Source organism: Dipodomys ordii, unplaced genomic scaffold (assembly GCF_000151885.1).
Source record: "Dipodomys ordii isolate 6190 unplaced genomic scaffold, Dord_2.0 Scaffold48, whole genome shotgun sequence".
Classification (NCBI taxonomy): Eukaryota; Metazoa; Chordata; class Mammalia; order Rodentia; family Heteromyidae; genus Dipodomys; species Dipodomys ordii.
In genome coordinates, this window is record NW_012267264.1 from 4415901 (window position 1) to 4433786 (window position 17886).

At 37.0% G+C, this 17886-nt stretch overlaps 1 protein-coding gene and 1 pseudogene across 1 annotated transcript in view; both read right to left on the minus strand.

Annotated features, from left to right (window-relative positions):
• Asb15 (ankyrin repeat and SOCS box containing 15) overlaps nt 1-17886 on the minus strand; it is a 45030-nt gene that overhangs the window by 7924 nt on the left and 19220 nt on the right. Inside the window, exons 2-7 of the mRNA XM_013019911.1 lie at nt 15103-15173; nt 10115-10223; nt 8686-8738; nt 8465-8596; nt 7250-7408; nt 813-1058 (exon numbers count right to left, since the gene is read on the minus strand). Of these exons, the coding sequence (XP_012875365.1) occupies nt 813-1058; nt 7250-7408; nt 8465-8596; nt 8686-8738; nt 10115-10221 (697 nt within the window). The 5' untranslated portion in view covers nt 10222-10223; nt 15103-15173. The remainder of the gene's footprint in view (nt 1-812; nt 1059-7249; nt 7409-8464; nt 8597-8685; nt 8739-10114; nt 10224-15102; nt 15174-17886) is intronic.
• On the minus strand, nt 3320-6701 carry LOC105988311 (annotated as a pseudogene).

Genomic DNA, 17886 nt, shown 5'->3' on the forward strand with positions numbered 1-17886 from the left:
TGGTTTCTCCTTTTTCTTTCCATTTCCATTTACCACAAGCATTTCTAAATAAGATCAAGTACCAAGAAGAGGTAATGATACTATTTTTTCCTTTTTCTTTACTTTCTTTATGTCTGGCTAGAGTATAGGATATAAGATGGGTCTACTGAGGTGTCTTCCTGGAAAAACAGTTGAAGTTGATGCAGTGGAGATATTTTAAACTGTAAACGTGATTTGTAGCTGTGCTTTAGGACGAGGAAGCAAGCTGCAGTTACATAGCATGGATTCTATGATGGAAACTTGGAGAAGGATTAGACAATTTTACCAGTCCAAGGAAGATGTGAGGGGCTTGACCCAAATGGCAGATTGATGACAAGGTGAGAAGAGTGACACTATAGCAGTTTGCAACTCATTGAGTTTGGGAAAGGTGATAGTGAAATTAGAGATAATCCAACCTTTCTGCGCTGGTTGAGGGAAATTATTGATTAGGAAGTAGGAGAGGAGGCAGAATTCAGTTTAGGAGGAGATGAGTTCAAGACCCTGAAGAGCCATCTACTTAGAAACAGCACTGTCTTGAGAGCAATCAGTACCAGGCATGTAAGTCTGCAGGTAACAACACATAAATTGTGGAATTATGGAGACTGTGGAAGGAACTAGACTTGACAGTCTCATGCTTAGTCATCCTCAGAGGAAGAAGAGGACCTGAGAAGGAATGGAGAGTTCGGAAGGCAGAGCAAAGTTCAGAGGGAAAAGGAGAGCTCAGAAGGAACGGAGAAGAGGAAAGTCTCAAAGGTGGAACGAACCTCAGGAAAGTTTCATTTCTTCTCACATACCTTTGTGGATGAGATGTTCTAACACATCACAGTGACCATACTCAGCAGCAACACCCAGTGGAGTGACTCCAAATCCGTCTCTCAGGTAGACATTGCCTCCATGCTTTAGGAGCAGAGCGATGATATCTTTGCGGCCTTGCTTCGCTGCTTCATGCATTGCTGACCATCGCTTGACACAGGGTTGGTCAAGGCTGGTGTTGTACTTAATCAGAGCAGATACCATGTCATAGGAGCCCTTTTTCACAGCTTGAAAGAGATTTTTAAGTAAGGGTAGCCAACAGAAAGGTATATTAGCATGAATCCTTTACATGATATTAAACTTATTACCAAATATGAAACTAGATATTAGCTATTTCTTTGCTTTCTATGAGGGAATATTGTATTCTCTCATATTGCATTTATTAGTTTTTACTTTTTAATTATTTCTTTTTTATTGTAAAGATCCTGTTCAAAAGAGTTACAGTTACATGAGTAAGGTAATGAGTACATTTCTTGTTAAACTTGTTATCTGCTCTTTTTTCTCCCACTATCCCTTCCCTCCCCCACTCCTCACCACCCCCCAAAGTTGCAAAGTTCATTTCTGACATAGAGTCTTGTGAGTATCATTGTTGCAATGGGTCATCCTGTGTCCTTGTTTCAGTATTTTGTTATTCTCCTTCCCTTCCCCAAGTCATAAATAAACATATATACGAAATGCAGGGTGCCAGAATCAAACAACAGTGCCAAGGATAAACCAATGGAAAAAGGAAAATGAAATAAAATGAGAAGAAAGAACCAGATACAGTACATTGGCAACAACAAGGTTAATAACCAAAAAAAAAAAAGAAAGACATGTTGTTTCCATGTCTTAGAGTTCATTTCAATTAGCATCATTTCGTATGGTTATATGAACATAGCTATTGAGCTATTCTGATTCTCTGCCAGGGCTATCCTAGACATATACTAGTTATTACAAATGATGGAAACCATGGAGTCTGTATTTCTTTGGGTCTGGCTTACTTTGCATTTATTTCTTACACTCATATTTCTATTGTGGAGTATAAATATGAAAGGTTATACTTTCCTTTAAGGCTCATGGCTTAAAGGTGGGGGTAAGAGCTCCTGGAAAACATACATGGGATTTTGTATGCACTGTTTCCAAACAGTCTCTTTATCAACCAAATAGAAAATTCATCCACTCTTGGGTTGCAAATCAAATAGGGTACATGATATGGTAAGCATAGTACCAAGTATATAATAGAAACTCAATAAATTTAGTAACATAATTTTATCTCTTGTAAGACTCAGGGAATAATAAATGTTCATTGATTTTACCCTATGAAAACAGGTTTTATTGTTCTTGTTACTATTGTTATACCAAAGACTGCAGTGAATACTAAATGAACTTTTCTTTCTTATACTTCCAAGGCAGGCTAGAATTGAATCCAGCTTGAATTCTAGCTAGAATTGAAGTCAGCTATTCTTAGCAGATAAAGTATGTGAGAGCTAATAAAGTAAAATTTAAGAGCATTACCACATAAGGAGTTTCTTTACCTCCTTCATTGTCTCTAATCACACTGTCAATATTTGTTATTATTTGAAGGTTGTCTATAATAAGACATGAATACTAAAATATTTTTTCTTGCCAATTCATGCAGGGTTCAATATTCTGTTCTTTATTCATTCATTACTTGAAGACTGTGTGAAAGGCTGTGTGTAAGGCACAATGGACTATTTAGAGAAGAAGCCTGTGCTACCTTGTGTTTCAAGAGAGACTCCAAGTCTGGAGTTTTTCTGGGAAAGGCAAGAGATGTTAAACCAGAGGGAATATTCTGAAAGGAAGGATATAATACATCAAGGATTTAAGTTTGAGGAGAGGTAAATGACTCCAGATGGTGTAAGAGAGGATGAAGACGAACTTTGCTTACTCTGAAGGCGGTTTCCAGTTATTCCCTTGTTCACTTTTAAGGTACAAATGGTTGACAAATGCCTCTGTCTGAACTGTTCATCTGCTGTTAGTGGCTCTAATTGCAGTGGATTACCTCATGCTAGCTGCTATAACTTACATTCTGTAAATGTTAAACCTTCAGTTCTAATCTAATACTTTGGAACAAAGAATCTATTTTCCACAGAAGTAATAATCCAAATGGTAGGAACTCACTCTCTAAGCTAAGACATAAAACTATCCTTAACCCATAAATGATGGATAATAAAAACTCATAGGTGTTTGGTGGAATATAACTGATAAAATAAAAATAAATTTTCTTGAGTTTTATAACTATATTTAAGTTTTACATGTTACATATTTTAAATTATTTTTAAATATTATCTTTAGTTGTATAAAATATTTCAATTCAATGTATTTTTTAATTCTTTAGATTTTAAAATTTCAAAATTTATATTTTTTATTATTGTTAGGAACTTGAAAAAAGTCTTTAACTTCCCTTTCCTCGTGAGGAGGAAATGTTTCTTTCTTTCTTTTTTTTTCACAAATAGGCCTTTTATTTGTCACTATTAAAACTCTGAATTTAAATAGATTCTTGGACTGGTGGTTTGTATCCACCAGCTCGCTCGACTTTAACACCAGTCTCAGAAATACCACCTTCCCCATGAAGCTCCATGAGTTTTCCTAATTCAAACTTAGGCTTCTTCAGCATTTCACTTTTCTAACGAAGATATCATGAAGAGGATAAATAGACTGGCAAGCCTTTTCTGTGTCTTTCCCCATGCTGTCTGGAAGCAATTTATTAACTACTTCTTTCAAGTCATTTGTCTGCATTTCTCGGGCCATGATTTCCATCATTTTCTTGTGGATCTGGTGGACCTACTGATACTGAGCGGATCTGATTGTTGCTTTCTTTCTTTCTTTCTTTCTTTCTTTCTTTCTTTCTTTCTTTCTTTCTTTCTTTCTTTCTTTCTTTCTTTCTCTCTTTCTTTCTTTCTTTCATAAAACCAACACAGAACAGATGAAGCAAATAACTATCTATAGTCTTGATATCAACACGAGCTTCAATCATGGCCTGCCACTTTTTAACCATAAACCATGTTTTGTGTCTCAGTAAAATCCATGCCATGGAAGTTGGTTAGGCAGTTCTTGCCCTGAACATCCTCAGTAATTAGCTGGATTTTTCTAAATGTGATTTCATTACTGTGCAGATCAGCAAGGCTCACTTCAAACACCTGACCCTGGAGGCTCTCATATGTGATTTTGGTTCCTTGAGTCCTCATAACTAGTGTTTTCCCAATATTCCTTATATTGAACATGGCTGGTGCTTTTATATTATACCAAATCTTCTTAGAAAATGGATCAGACACTTTCTTCTTGGCTCCCTTTTTGTTGCCTTTTGTAAGGGGCTTGCTCTTGCCCACCACCTGGGTACTGGTCAGAGAGCCAAAAGGGTGGAAACGCAACTCTCGTGAGAATTTAGGAGTAAGGCAAAGTGTTTCTCCTTAATTTCTTCTTCCCTTAATGCTGCTATGCTAAAATCCTTGCTAGAACTTTTTTTTAAAAAAAAAGAATTTCAGAATTTTTTAAATGTTTAATCTGAATAATTCTGGAGTTGGATTAAAGAATTTGTATTCTTCAGCTCTTAAATTTGTTGACTTTCCATTTTTCTTTTAAGTTTGTCTCTTCTTTCTTTCTCTGTATATACCGGTTATGCTCATGTAATTTGTTTTCCAGCCCACAACTGTTTTTCTAACTCATAAAGAACATGGAGAAGGGAGATGGTTTTCCTGAAATACCTACACAAGGATTTCAAGACTGAAAGAGTGAAAAGGCTGTATGGAGTAAAGAAAATGTCTGTCTGAGGCGAAATAAACTGTGTAAATGGAAGGTCATAAAGAAACTTGGAAGTTTGTGCTAAATGATTCCCTGAGCTTCCCTCCTGTCCTGCAAGAATAAGCTTGTGTCTAGTCAACTGAGAAAAATGTGACACCAAGTCCCAGGGGGTGGGACAAGAGTCCAAGTGCAAAAAAATAAAATCCACTAATACATGTCAGATGATCACAAATCAGGTATCCACCACTCAGCAAGTAGCTGTGAAGTGTATGGCACATACAAGTGTCCGAAGCAAGAGCCACATGGCTGAAATGGAAAGTCTAACTAAAACATGATGATGGGTTAATAAAAATGTCAAAATGGAATCACACAGTAAAAGAACAATACATTATTCTCCTCTGTAAGTGAAGGACGATGAGTGACAAATTCCAAGGCAGTCCATACACTCAAGAATAAAACAGCATGGCCTATAGACTAAAAGACTCCAGGGCAAAGGTCCTGCAGAAGGCAAATAAGAAGGCCCTCTTCTCCAGATATGTGTGTGTGTGATGGAGACATATAGGAACACCACCTCTGGAATGCTTCCTTTATGGAGACTTTGGTTCCTCTCTTCAACCTTACAATTTGTCTAAAAAATAGTATTTCCAAATGTGAATTCTATTTCCATTTTGATTTAGTGATAAAATTCTTATCCTACACTAGATACTACAAGAGTTGAGAATCAACCTAACATATGGAATTTGGAAAAGCATATAAATGCTAAATATTCTGTTGTGGGCCCTAAACATTTAAGGACCATTTAGATGAAGCAGAAATAAAACTAGGGAGTCACAACTATGAGTTAATTGTCCAATTTTTAAAAATAACAGACTACAGAATTTTTAGTGGAAAATAATTCTATATATCCAAAGTCTGGAAAGTGTATCTTTTCTTGAAGAAATCAAAGGCCAGCTATGGTAACAGTAAGACGTTCATGGGTCTTATTAAAACTACTCAATGGTATATTTTGGCATAAAAAACAATACAGATCACAATAATAAAGGTAAATAAATCCATAGATGAATATTTCACTTAAGGTCTTGTCCCCAGAGGCCTTGGAGAAAGGGTGAGTGAAGCTATATTAGATCATAATGAACCTGTGCTGTTGTGACATTCTCCTCAAACAAGTTGTATTGGGGGAAGAAAACCTGCCTTGGAGTCATTCCATTCATCTGCTGGTCTTACATCCACATTTCTCAAGTCCATTCAAAAATGAAGACCCTTTGAAGTTTGTGTAGGTGCACTAGTGTTTATCTCCCAAGCTTATTTCAAATACACATACTTATTGTAGTAGTTACAACACTAATTTTCCACTTAAATATCTATTTCCCCTACATCTTTATATACAGACTAATTTGTGCAGCATCTGACTCGGGGGGTATTGTATAGATGTTGCTGAATTCATGCTTTGGAATAAGAATATTTCACTAATGTCATGTCTTTTAGGTTGTCTTTCAATAACCTTCAGGTGATTTTTAAAACATGATGTTTGTTGTGTGGACAGGAGCTATGGTGGTACTTGACTAGCTATGACTACAGCTTGTGTTGTTTTGTTCCCATTCTCTGTGATTGTAAGGTAACATTAAAGTCTTCCTTTTCCAACAATTTCCTAATGGCACTTATCATATGTGAATGGGTTTTTTTTCTAATGCTGGTTCTGGGGCTTGAATCAGGGTCTAGGTTCTCTCCTTAAGGTTTATTCTATTTTATTTATTTTTTTTTTGCTCAAAATTTAGCTCTCTACCACTAGAGTCACACCTATATTTCCAGTAAATTTGTGGCTAATTCATGATAAGACGCTCACAAACTTTCCTGCTCTGGCTGGATTCTAACCAGAATTCTCAGATCTCAGCCTCCTGGGAAGATATATATATATATATATATATATATATATATATATATATATATATATATATATATATCCCTAATTTTAATAGTAATTCTTTATGATAAGTGTCACATGCCCATTTGACACAGGAAGAAAATGAGGCCCATGATTACGTTCTCATAGGATATAAATCCACAGATACAAATTCTTCCTCGATGTCTATGACCCTCAGAGAAAGGAAGAAGTATCTCTGGTCATTCATGGTATACCCTCACACCCTGTCTTCAACAAAGAGACATGCAAATTTCTATTGTTCAACAACAGGATACTCAATTGATAGACGTTGTGTCACCACTGTGATTCCCCACATGGATGCCAAGCTATTCTGTTCCTCTGAATCCTCTAATCAGCTTCCAGTTTGTCTTGTTGTGGACCTGAGGTCTCTCTTTTTGCAATCCCCCCTGGCCCAAGCTACATATTGAACATATAACCCTCTTTTCAACTGGACTCTACCAAGAAAATATCCTTGAAATTGACAATTCTTTCCTTATTACAGTGTTTGGTTCCTTCTTGGCTAGTTGCTCTCTACAATTATATACTAAACAATGCAGCCATCTTTCACACTTGACTTCTTTTTGGGATCAAAAGATGGGATGGGAAGATGAAATGAGGGCTGGAGTGAAGCTCAGGGAATGAAAGGAATTAGGATTATATAATTTTAGCCAATACATAGTGATTCCCAGTTAATGCTGATTAAATGTTTATTGTTTGCTTCAAATCGTGGAAGTAATAGGAAAGAAGATTATTTACCAATCAGAAGAGGTGTCTCTCCTTTATCATTTTTGGTGTTGGGCCACACTCCCTTTTCTAGTAAAGTCCTTACATTTTCCACCAGACCAGCTTTGACTGCCAAAGTCAAGGGTGTTTCTCCATCACAAGTCTTGAATTCCCAGAGTGTCTGGTAAGAAGCTGAGATGTGAAAGTATTATGTTCATAAGTTAAAAACATTTACTTAAAGGATATTGCATAGATCATAATAACTCAATAAATATATATACCACCATGTTGAATAAAGTCAATTTATAATGAAGGGAAGGCTAAAAAGAGACAAAGTTAAACATTTGCCAAAAGGCAATGTGTACAGGAAACATCACTTTAGGACCCTCTGATATGTGGGGATAGGGAGAATATGGGCTTGCTAATTAAATGGACAAATAGAAAAGCAACATTTAGGTTTCAAGTTGCCTTTTTAAAAATGAGTTGACTCTCACTTCTTGCTACTTTATAAAGTAACTCTCCAATCTTTTTTATTTTTAAGTTGAATGAGAAATTGGTTTTTATGTCATATGTGACTGAGATGTATGTGAATGAATATATCATTTTGTTAGAATGTGTTAGAAAAGAAATATGATCCTTAGTGTTATTTCTGACTGTCTGTCTAGGTATATGGTTCTCTATCTGGCTTGCTGACTGGCTAATAAGAATTATGCATTTTCTCCCAAAACAGCATTAGAAAGTAATACTGAAGTTTAAAAGAACACTTTCAAAGCCTTCTGCAAAATGCAGACATGTGAAAAACTGAACAATTGTCTTAGAACATAAGATTGGGTTATCACAGCATTGGCTAATGTTTAAATCATGAAAAATTAATGGAAGGCTAAATATTTTAGGTACTACTTGTTTTAATATATAGTAACTTTTAGGAAACATAAAAGTTGAGTTTTTAAAAATGGAATTCTTTTCAAAAGAAAAAGGCTTTATAGTTTGATCAGTTAATTCATAGAACATAAAATCTTTCAGCAGTTATAGGTAACAACAAATGCAAAGGCTGAGTCCAAAATGTCATAAAATATGTTCATTTTTGTACTATTTGAGTTTAAAATATTGGCACTTCCCTTTCCAAAGCCAAACAGTCTTTATTTCTGCTTTTTATTTTTGCTTGTTATATGGCTTAAGAAGAATCACAACTTCTGCATTTCTTTTCTAGTTTTATTTATTTTTTTGTTCAAAAGGATATTTTCTTACCATCCAGAACAATCTCAAGAATTTGTTGAACAGGTTGAATGACAGCTTCATGTAATGGAAACCATCCTGCTTCATCAGCTTCATCCAGAGCATGTTTATATTTCACATACTCTTGGAGCTCAAGAATGTGACCTGAATTTAACACCTAGATTAATAACACAACTCTGCCTTTGCAAGGTGGGAGCTCCTATCCATCCCCTGTAGATAACATGCAAACTTACCTTGTCTTATGGCCTCTACAAGCTTTCTGTTTTGATCACTTAGTGGTACAAATCTAGTAGGGAAAGAAAGATAAGCCACGTTTATATTGGTGATAGTTTAAGAATTGAAAAAAAATTAACTTCTATTGAGTTTGTACATAACTGTAATAACCAAGAGCTGTAGGAAATGTTGACAGCTGGTTTTATGAACTTTGAAAATGTAAATGGATACAAGTAAGATCAGATTATCCTTCTGATACTAGATTTCTGAACACTAATGAAGATGGGAAAATACAAAATTATGGTGCTGTCTTTGAGGTCTCTCTGAGCATTGACAAAGGAGTGAACAACTGGAATCAGAGAGCTGGGCTTGGGTCAGAGACTGTGATCCTGAGATACACCTATTGCCTCTTTGGCTACTGTCTTCATCTGTAAAATAGCATTAAATATGAAGATCTCTTAGGCTTTTTTCAACTTTTAAAAACTCTTTGCTTAATAGACATGTGTTGTTTGGAAGATGTGTTGTTTGTTGCTCACTGACACTTACTTGGGACCTTCTAGCCCATGCCATATGTTACAACCTATTAATCAACTGATCCACAACTAAAATTAAGCAGAGCATTTACTTGACAAACGTCCAGTCAGTATCCTAGTAGGCCATGCATTAAACCCTCATGGCAATTCTCTGGGGTATGGGCTTGCTAAATGGAAACAAGAATTTGATAACAAACTTATTTAACACTATTAAGCAGAAACAGCTGCTACCCTTATGGAGAACTCTGAAGTTCTAAAATCTGTTGAAGATATAACTTTAAAAGACTGGAAATTTAAATATAATATGTCTAAACCTTAAAGCTCAAAAACAGTAATTTTGTAGCACTGAATCCATTTAGAAGCACTCGTAAATTCCATAATACAAGATTTTAAATACTCTAAGAGAAGGTAAACTAATTTTTATTTTATTTTGTCATAAGTATGTGTGTTATTCAAGACAGAAATTATTTTTTGCTGTTTTAGATTCTATACCTCCTATTTACATAATTCTGTAATTTTATGTATTTCTTGATCGGTTCACTCACATAAGTTAGCTGAAATATACAGATTTTTGTTTATCTGTTTCTTGGCTGGATAAACTTGCAAATTTGCTTAAATTATTCATCACCCTTCTTAACTGAGTATTAATTTAGAAACTAAGCAACTATCCAACCAAATTAAACTGGGAATTTCCCGTCTATGCAATTTCCATTTTTCATGGGGGATGCAGATTTGTGAAAAATTAGATTATTAAAGTCAATGCACAGAGGCTTTTGTAAAGTTGTTAGACTACTTGCTAAAAACAAACAGGTAAGTATTTTCCTAGAGGTAGAATCAGGAAATGGCATGTATTTTCTCTTAAAACAAAATGAATGCCTTTAAGAAATATTGTTGAAGGTCATGATTAGAATGCTACCTTTCAAGGTGCGGTGCAGGCTGACTGGCTTCAATAGATTCTTGGATACTGAGCTGAATATCATAACTTGTAAGTTGGTCTTCATCAGGATCATAATTAGTATCCATACCTAGAAATAATTTTGAAAGAGGTAACTTCTTATCATCAGCAAATGATGTCAAGTAGCAGGTTGAATTAACATAACAAATGCAAAGGGACAAACTAAAATACTTAAATACAATTAACATTTTAATCCACACATAAACAAGCTCTACTTTCTTAACTTCAAATACTGTAACTGTTAAAGCCTTCATTATCTGACTTGATTGTCTTCATTTTTCCGACTCTTTGCTTTCTTTGTGGAAATGGCTACAGTTTGGCATTTTTTTCCCCAACCTTCTGATACATGCTCCTTTGGGCCCATCAAGTTATTCAACACTTTGAGAGCTTAAAACTCTACCTAAGGGGAAGCAGGTCAGTACACTAAGAGGCAACACCCTTTTATATATCCCTTATGAAACAGAAGTGGTCAGTTAAAGAGATCTGACTAGTCTCAGAGCATCTTTTGAACATGTGAGACAGCAACCATCTTAACTTTAAATCTGTAACCTCCCCAATGGATTCCATTTATTCTCCTGCATGGTTTATTTATTCATTATAAGCCACTTCCCTGTCCCCTCTGATGATATACAGATTGTAAATTATTGTTCATTATTATGTTTCTTCCAAATATCAAGTTAGAAAAGCACTTCTCTATATTTACTATTGGACTAATTGTTTTATTTTACTTAGAAAAGTTAGTTAAGTGTAGAAATCAAAATAGTTCTAATATTGGGCTGCCTATAATGAAATTATCTTTATTTTTTTCAAGCCAAAATGAATTCTCTATGTGATATTTTACATGGTCATATATCTTTTCAAGGGGGAGAAGCCAAAGCAAATGCTCCGCGGATTTCCAAAATGTAGTTGCTGTGTCATTTACATCTTTTCATTCTTCAAGATTAGGTAAAACTTGGGCTGGGAATATGGCTTAGTGGTAGAGTGCTTGCCTAGCATGCAGGAAGCCCTGGGTTCCATTCCTCTGTACCACATAAACAGAAAAAGCTGGAAGTGGCATTGTGGCTCAAGTGGTAGAATACTAGCCTTGAGCAAAAGAAGCTCAAGGACATTGTTCAGGCTCAGAGTTCAAGCCCCACAACCAACAACAAAACAAAAGATTAGATAAAACTCTGTTTCAGCTCTAGACGAGCTGATAGGCATTGTCTGTAACTCCTGGACAGAGGATACGGGAAATCAATAGTCTGGTTAGGAATGCATTGTTCACTGTCTCTATCAGTAGCCTTGGGACTCCCGCAGAACTAAAAAGATTGGAGGGTGTATCTGAGTTGGGAGCAGAGCCTCACTGAGCATGCTCCCTCACACTGCTGGCTCAGTGCCGTCTTCTTAAAGGCCAATAAACACTTTCAAGGTTCTCTTCTCTAAATAGGCATTTCATTTCTTTTCTTGTTTATTGCTTCTTGTCTGTCTCCTAACTCTAGAAGATACCTACAGAAGAGCAGGGGATGATCCTGAAACCTCAGTTGCTAGAGGAGCACCATCCCAGGATTCATGGCCTCTGCAGGTACACTGAGTGAATGAGTGAAGCGTTAATGACTGAACACTGAAACATAATCCAAGCTCTGCTTTGCTCTTCCAACTGTCGATTTCTCACATGTGTGGAGGATTTCTTTCAGCTAAACAAATTTGATTGTGCCCTCTACGCTGGGCTTCATTTCCCTCATGTCTGTGATTTTACCTCTGCTTCCTCTTCTCTCCCCGTCACAACTATGGCCTACACTGCCTCAAGCCTGGACCTTCCTGCTGTGGAAGCCCTTGCTGAAATTCCCACATCCTCTGCAGCCTTATCTGTGACTGTCTCCTCTTGCATAATAATTTCCCAGCATTTGAACTGACAAGCATTCTTGTATTTGCTTTGCAAGTTCTTCACATACTTGTCTCATGTTCTCACTTAGACTATTGGTTTTCTGAGAGAGAAAAAAAATTTTTTTTGTAGTGCTGGTGATTGAAATCAGCACCCCACCCTGATTCACAGCCTTCCGTACTTTCCTTTTATTTTATACTATTTTTCCTCTATTCCTATCCTAACCTTTTTAGGATCCTAAGAAGAAAAAAAGCAGAGTTTTCTGGAAAACAAAATAAAAAACCTTTGGTTCATTACTAGCAAACAAGCACCGAGTCCTTCAGATAGCACACTTAGCTGACAAAGTTTAACCTATGACATTGCCTGGTGCCTCTCTTGCTGCTATTAATGTAGTAATAGGGGTTTGCATGGCTCTGGGATTAGTAATGGGATACAAAACCTTGCAGCTATTTAAATCCCCAGCTTAAATCTAACCTCTACTGAAGTTTGGGCTTTCCTTACATGAGGCATCATAGCCTCCTTTGAGAACTGAGAAGGCCTGGATTAAAAAAAAAATTCTGTTTAACTATCATCAAGATGGAAGTTATCTATATTCTTTATCAGTTTTTCCATAGTAGCAGCAGAGTAAAATGATGGGGAAACCAACCTGGAATGACTCTAATCTAATACAGACTGTTTCCAGCCTTGTCCTGACACTTTGCAGGTAGACTAAGGTAACAGACAACCTGTCCAATAGATGGAAATGGGGTAGGGGATAGCAAAATGCAACGAACGAGAAAGGCCTGATGAGAAGTATTGATTTATACTGAAAACTGAATTAAATCTAACTCAGGGGTCACAAGACAATTGGGAATTTATTTTAATAAAGCCCAACCCAGGAGTATGAGAGGCCAAATGATATTTTGGCATCCATGTATACCTATTCTCAAGTGAATAATTTCTCAATCTAGACAAATTAACCTACATTTTCCTAATAATAATTTCCCTGATAAGCAATCAATCTTCCTGTTGGTATTTTCAAAATAATTGGGTCGGTTGTATTGTACAGGTAGTCATTTCATTTAAAGCACTAATTAACTTAGGGAGGAGGAGGGATCAGATATAATGAGAGCTATGGATTCTCTCTCCAGAGGATATCTCTTCTCAAAACTTTGCTAATAGTATAATAATCATGGATCTTCTGGTTTGTTCTTTTTTTTTTTTTAACTCAGGGTCTTAGCTTTTTTGCTTATGGCTAGTGCTCTACCACTTTGAGCCATAGCACCTTCTAGTTTTCTGGTAGTTAATTGGAGATAAGAGTCTCATGGACCTTCCTGCCTGGACTGGCTTTGAATCATGATCCTTAGACCCAGCCTCCTGAGTAGCTAGGATTACGGGTGCTGGCTGAAGTTTGTATGTGTGTGTGTTCTTTGGTTTTGAAAAAAAAAAGAAAAGAAAAAAGCATTAGGGACAAGTGCCAGTGGCTCCTGCCTGTAAGTCCTAGCTACTCAGGAGGCTGAGATCTAAGGATCGAGGTTTGAAGACAGCCTGAGCAGGAAAGTCCCTGGGACTCATCTCCAATTAACTACCAAAAAAGCCAGAAGTGGAGCTGTGTTTGAAGTGGTAGACTGCTAGCCTTGAGCAAAAAACCTTAGTGACAGCTTCCTGAGTTCAAGTCCTAGGACAAGCCAGCACGTATGTACACACATACACACAAAAGAAAGCTTTAGAATTTCTAAATGCCCATTTCCAAATGTATGATTTTGGATATCAATTTCTTAAATGTTACAATATTGTATAATTGCTCTATACCACCAATTTAGATGAGTTGAATTAAACCTTAAAGTTAGAAAGTAGACAAAAGGGAAGTTTAGTGACCTTGTATATTTTAGAACATATTTAATAAGAATAAAAATGGTGATATCACTGAGAACCATAATTATGGAGTACTGGCTTTGTTTCAGGCACCTTGCATAGCATATGGCACACACTGCCTTAAATCCCCACTTTAATTTCATATTGTAGGAATAATGGATCATTGTGATAAATGGAGAGTAGAACTTCAGAAGGCTCAAAGACCTACCCTGTATGACAGAACTGGTTTGCAAAGTTGAACAGGGCAGTGTATACTTCACTTTTAAGGTCTTTCAGGAGCTGCAGCCTGTTCCCTTGAAAAGAAAACACTTTAATCTTGCTCTTAACAGCCAGCTCCTCATGACAATAACTTCCAAAAATAAAAAATACCTTCCAATGACACACACGTAAATCCTTTTCTTTGGCTCAGTGCAATATTGTTTTGTGTTGCTGAAGGTGGTCTGGGGTGTCCTAAGCTTGCCTTCATTCTGTACTTTTTATTTTAGAGTCTAAGCATCACTGTCCAAAAAAATAGGATCAACATACCAGTTGGAGCCTGACTGAAGTAGTCAGGAGGTTGGGAAGATGTTGCACAAGTTATGATGCAGGAGTGAGCACGAGTACATGACACCTCCTTGCAGCAGATTCTCTGAATTACTTCCAATCTTTCATCCATGCTAATGCCTTACTGTTAAGGTGGTGGGTAAGCTTGTGACACACTTCAGATCATCCTTTGAAAAACAGTGATCTCCCACAGCTTGTAATCCCAGTTCTGTTTCCCCAAATAAGAGCAAATACAACTGCATTCTTCATGAATTCTTTAGTTGGCTTACTCCTGATTATCTTCAAGTCTGTGACCTCTGTTACCCCATCTAACTCTCTATTATGAGGTTGGAACCATCTCCATGACTCATAACAAGATTGGCCTTGGGAGTAGGTGGAGCGGACATTGCTAGGAAGGGCTCTGTGTCCATAAACAGGGCACTTCCTTAAGCACCTGTCAGGTCAATGACACCTACTGAGCAAAGGCGAAAGGTTCTCTCTTTTAAATGGCATCATATTGACTCCACTGTAGAGCCAAGGTTTCTTGGAAGAGTTACTGAACTCTGGGTCTAGGAGGATGGCAGAAGGACCAAGGGTGCAGTTAAATTTGGCTTTCTTCACAATTTTATCCAAGTACAGGTTTCTGTGGGGAGTACAAGTTTCTGTTGTATGGAATGCAGGATCCTCGTGCACAGAGGAATCTTTCTTTTACCTTGACAATGCGGTGGGTCTCAGTGGGTCAGCTCATCCCCTGAAAATCCATGAGAGTCATCAGGATTTAGCCTATTAGAGAAATCAAGAGGAAAATTAGGACAGCTTCCTCTTTTGGTTTCATTAAGAAAACATAATTTTCTTTTCTTTTTGCGGGGGGGGGTTTGGTCGTGGGGCCTGAACTCTGGGCCTGGGCGCTGTCCCTCAGCTCTTTAGCTCAAGGCTAGCGCTCTACCACTTGAGCCATAGCACTACTTCTGGCTTTTTCTGCTTATGTGATGCTGAGAAATTGAACCCAGGGCTTCATGTATGCAAGGCAAGCACTCTACCACTGAGCCACCTTCCCAGCCCAAGAAAACATAATTTTCATTGTGTATTTTAATTATGTTCATTTTATTTTGTCTGCACTTTCACCATTTATATGTGTAATTAACATTTTGTTACTGTTTTTTGGAGACACATTTTTTTAATAGTTCCATACCATCGAGTTGCAGATAAATGGCTTCAGTTCTGACAGTGCTGGTTCCACCCCATTGTCACAGGTAATCACTGCTTACAAGTAGTAAGGTACAGGTGTTTTCTCTTAATGATATTGACTTTTTGTTGTTGATGCTGGTTATGGGGCGTGAACTCAGGGTCTGAGTCCAAGAGCTAGGGCTTTATCAGGTTTCTGGTAGAGATAAGGCTATTACAGTGAGCGCCTGGCTGGTATTGACTTTTTCTTATAGAGAAAGCCTATGAATAACAAGGAGACCTGAACTGGTACAAACAGCAACCTTTCTTCTTTTATCTTTTCTTTTTTTACCTTTGTTTTTTTGTTTTCCCTTCCTTCCTTCCTTTTTTCTTTCTTTCTTTCTTCCATTTTTTTTAACACAAAGTCTTGCTATACAACATGGACTGGCCTGAAACTCACTATGTAGCTGTGCAGGACTAACTGAGCTTGAATTTACAGTCTTCCTTCTGAGATGACAGGCTGCATCACAACTCCTGGTTCAAACAGTACCTTTCCTTTCTACTTCTGCCTTTCTATCACTTGAGCCACTCCCTCAGCCTACACAGCACTGTTTTGCTTTTTTCTTCACATCATAGAGTTTGAACTCAAGACCTGGCATGTGCTAGCCAGGCTCTCCACTACTGCACTGTTCTCCAATTGTGATCCTCCTACCAGTGCCTTCCCTGTAGCTGGGACAAAGGTGTGAGTCACAGTGCCCAGTGCCTAAAGAGGAGTATCTTTCTTTTTTTTTTGTCGGTCATGGGGCTTGAACTCTGGGCCTGAGCGCTGTTCCTCAGCTCTTCAGCTCAAGGCTAGCACTCTACCACTTGAGCCACAGCGCCACTTCCAGTTTTCTGATGGTTTATTGGAGATAGGAGTCTCATGGTCTTTCCTGCCCGAGCTGGCTTTGAACCGCGGTCCTCAGATCTCAGCCTCCTGAGTGGCAAGGATTACAGGCGTGAGCCACCAGCACCTGGCTAAGAGTATCTTTCTTAACAGGACAATATGCTCTTCTGGTACATTAAACATACACACACATATATATACACATACACACACATGCACAAACATACCCACACATTCCAGAAAACAAATGTCATGTTTGTGTTTTTTTAAGATAATAGAACCTGGTGATTCTGCAGAAAACAGATGAAAAGACAAACTGGACCATTTACCTGACGTGTGAGAGGATTTAGTGAGCACTGGAATGAATAATTGAACAGTCACTGCTCTTAAATTGACCCAATGAATAGATTAAGCTTGGGCTTTCTCTTTAGGTCATGCATATGCTTTTGTGAAACTCACTTCCAGTTTTGGGGTCACATATTAATGCCTAATTTCTATTTAAATACCCTTATGATACACCTGTATTGCTAGTTATGCTTATCTCTAGTTTCATATTATAATAGTGCAAATATTTAAATATTTACTCTCTACTCTTGACTTGTAGGTCAAATGCAATTATGGCTTAAATGTAGAAAGATGCATATTAGCTTTTGCAAGCAACACAAAAGTATAGAAAAGGCTTTGTTTCTGAGCACATGGATTTCCATGAAAATGTAACCATAGAAAAGTTAAGTGCAAGAATGACACAAGAAAAAGCTATAATACAACTTAATATAACTTACAAAAACAAACTCTATCCTTTATAAGTTTACATCTAGGATATATGTTATAAAAATGACCAGAAATGTAGGGAGGACTTATATGTCCTTAGAAACAACCTAAGGGTCCAATGATAGGGAATGTGGCTAAATAGTGTATGCACAGTCAATAGAATACAGTACCACAAAGTTCACATGAAGACTCTTTAATGCTGGGAATAAAATGCCATATTTAAGAACTATAATCATTTAGTCAGGTACTACCAGCCACTTTTAAGAAATTAAAATAGATTCTTTTCAACTGTTTTATGTAAAGGGAACTAAGAAAAACTATTTAAAGCATATAACTCAATAGTTTGATATATGTATACATTGTGGAATATTTACCATTATCAATCTAATTTTAATACCCATCTTATCATCTACTTACCATTTTATAACATGAATGTATGGGAATTCCTCAAAAAAATTAAAAATAGAAGTACCTATCATCCAGCAATCTTATGCTTATACTTTCAGATCAGTGGAAATATTACTCACAAGAGTCAAGATACTGAATCAGTGTCAATATCCATTGGGAGTTGAATGGATAAAAAAAAGTCATATATTTACAATGAACTATTATACAGCCATTAAAAACTGAAGGAAAGGCTGGCTACAGACTAAAGGGAGATACAGGATTCTTCCC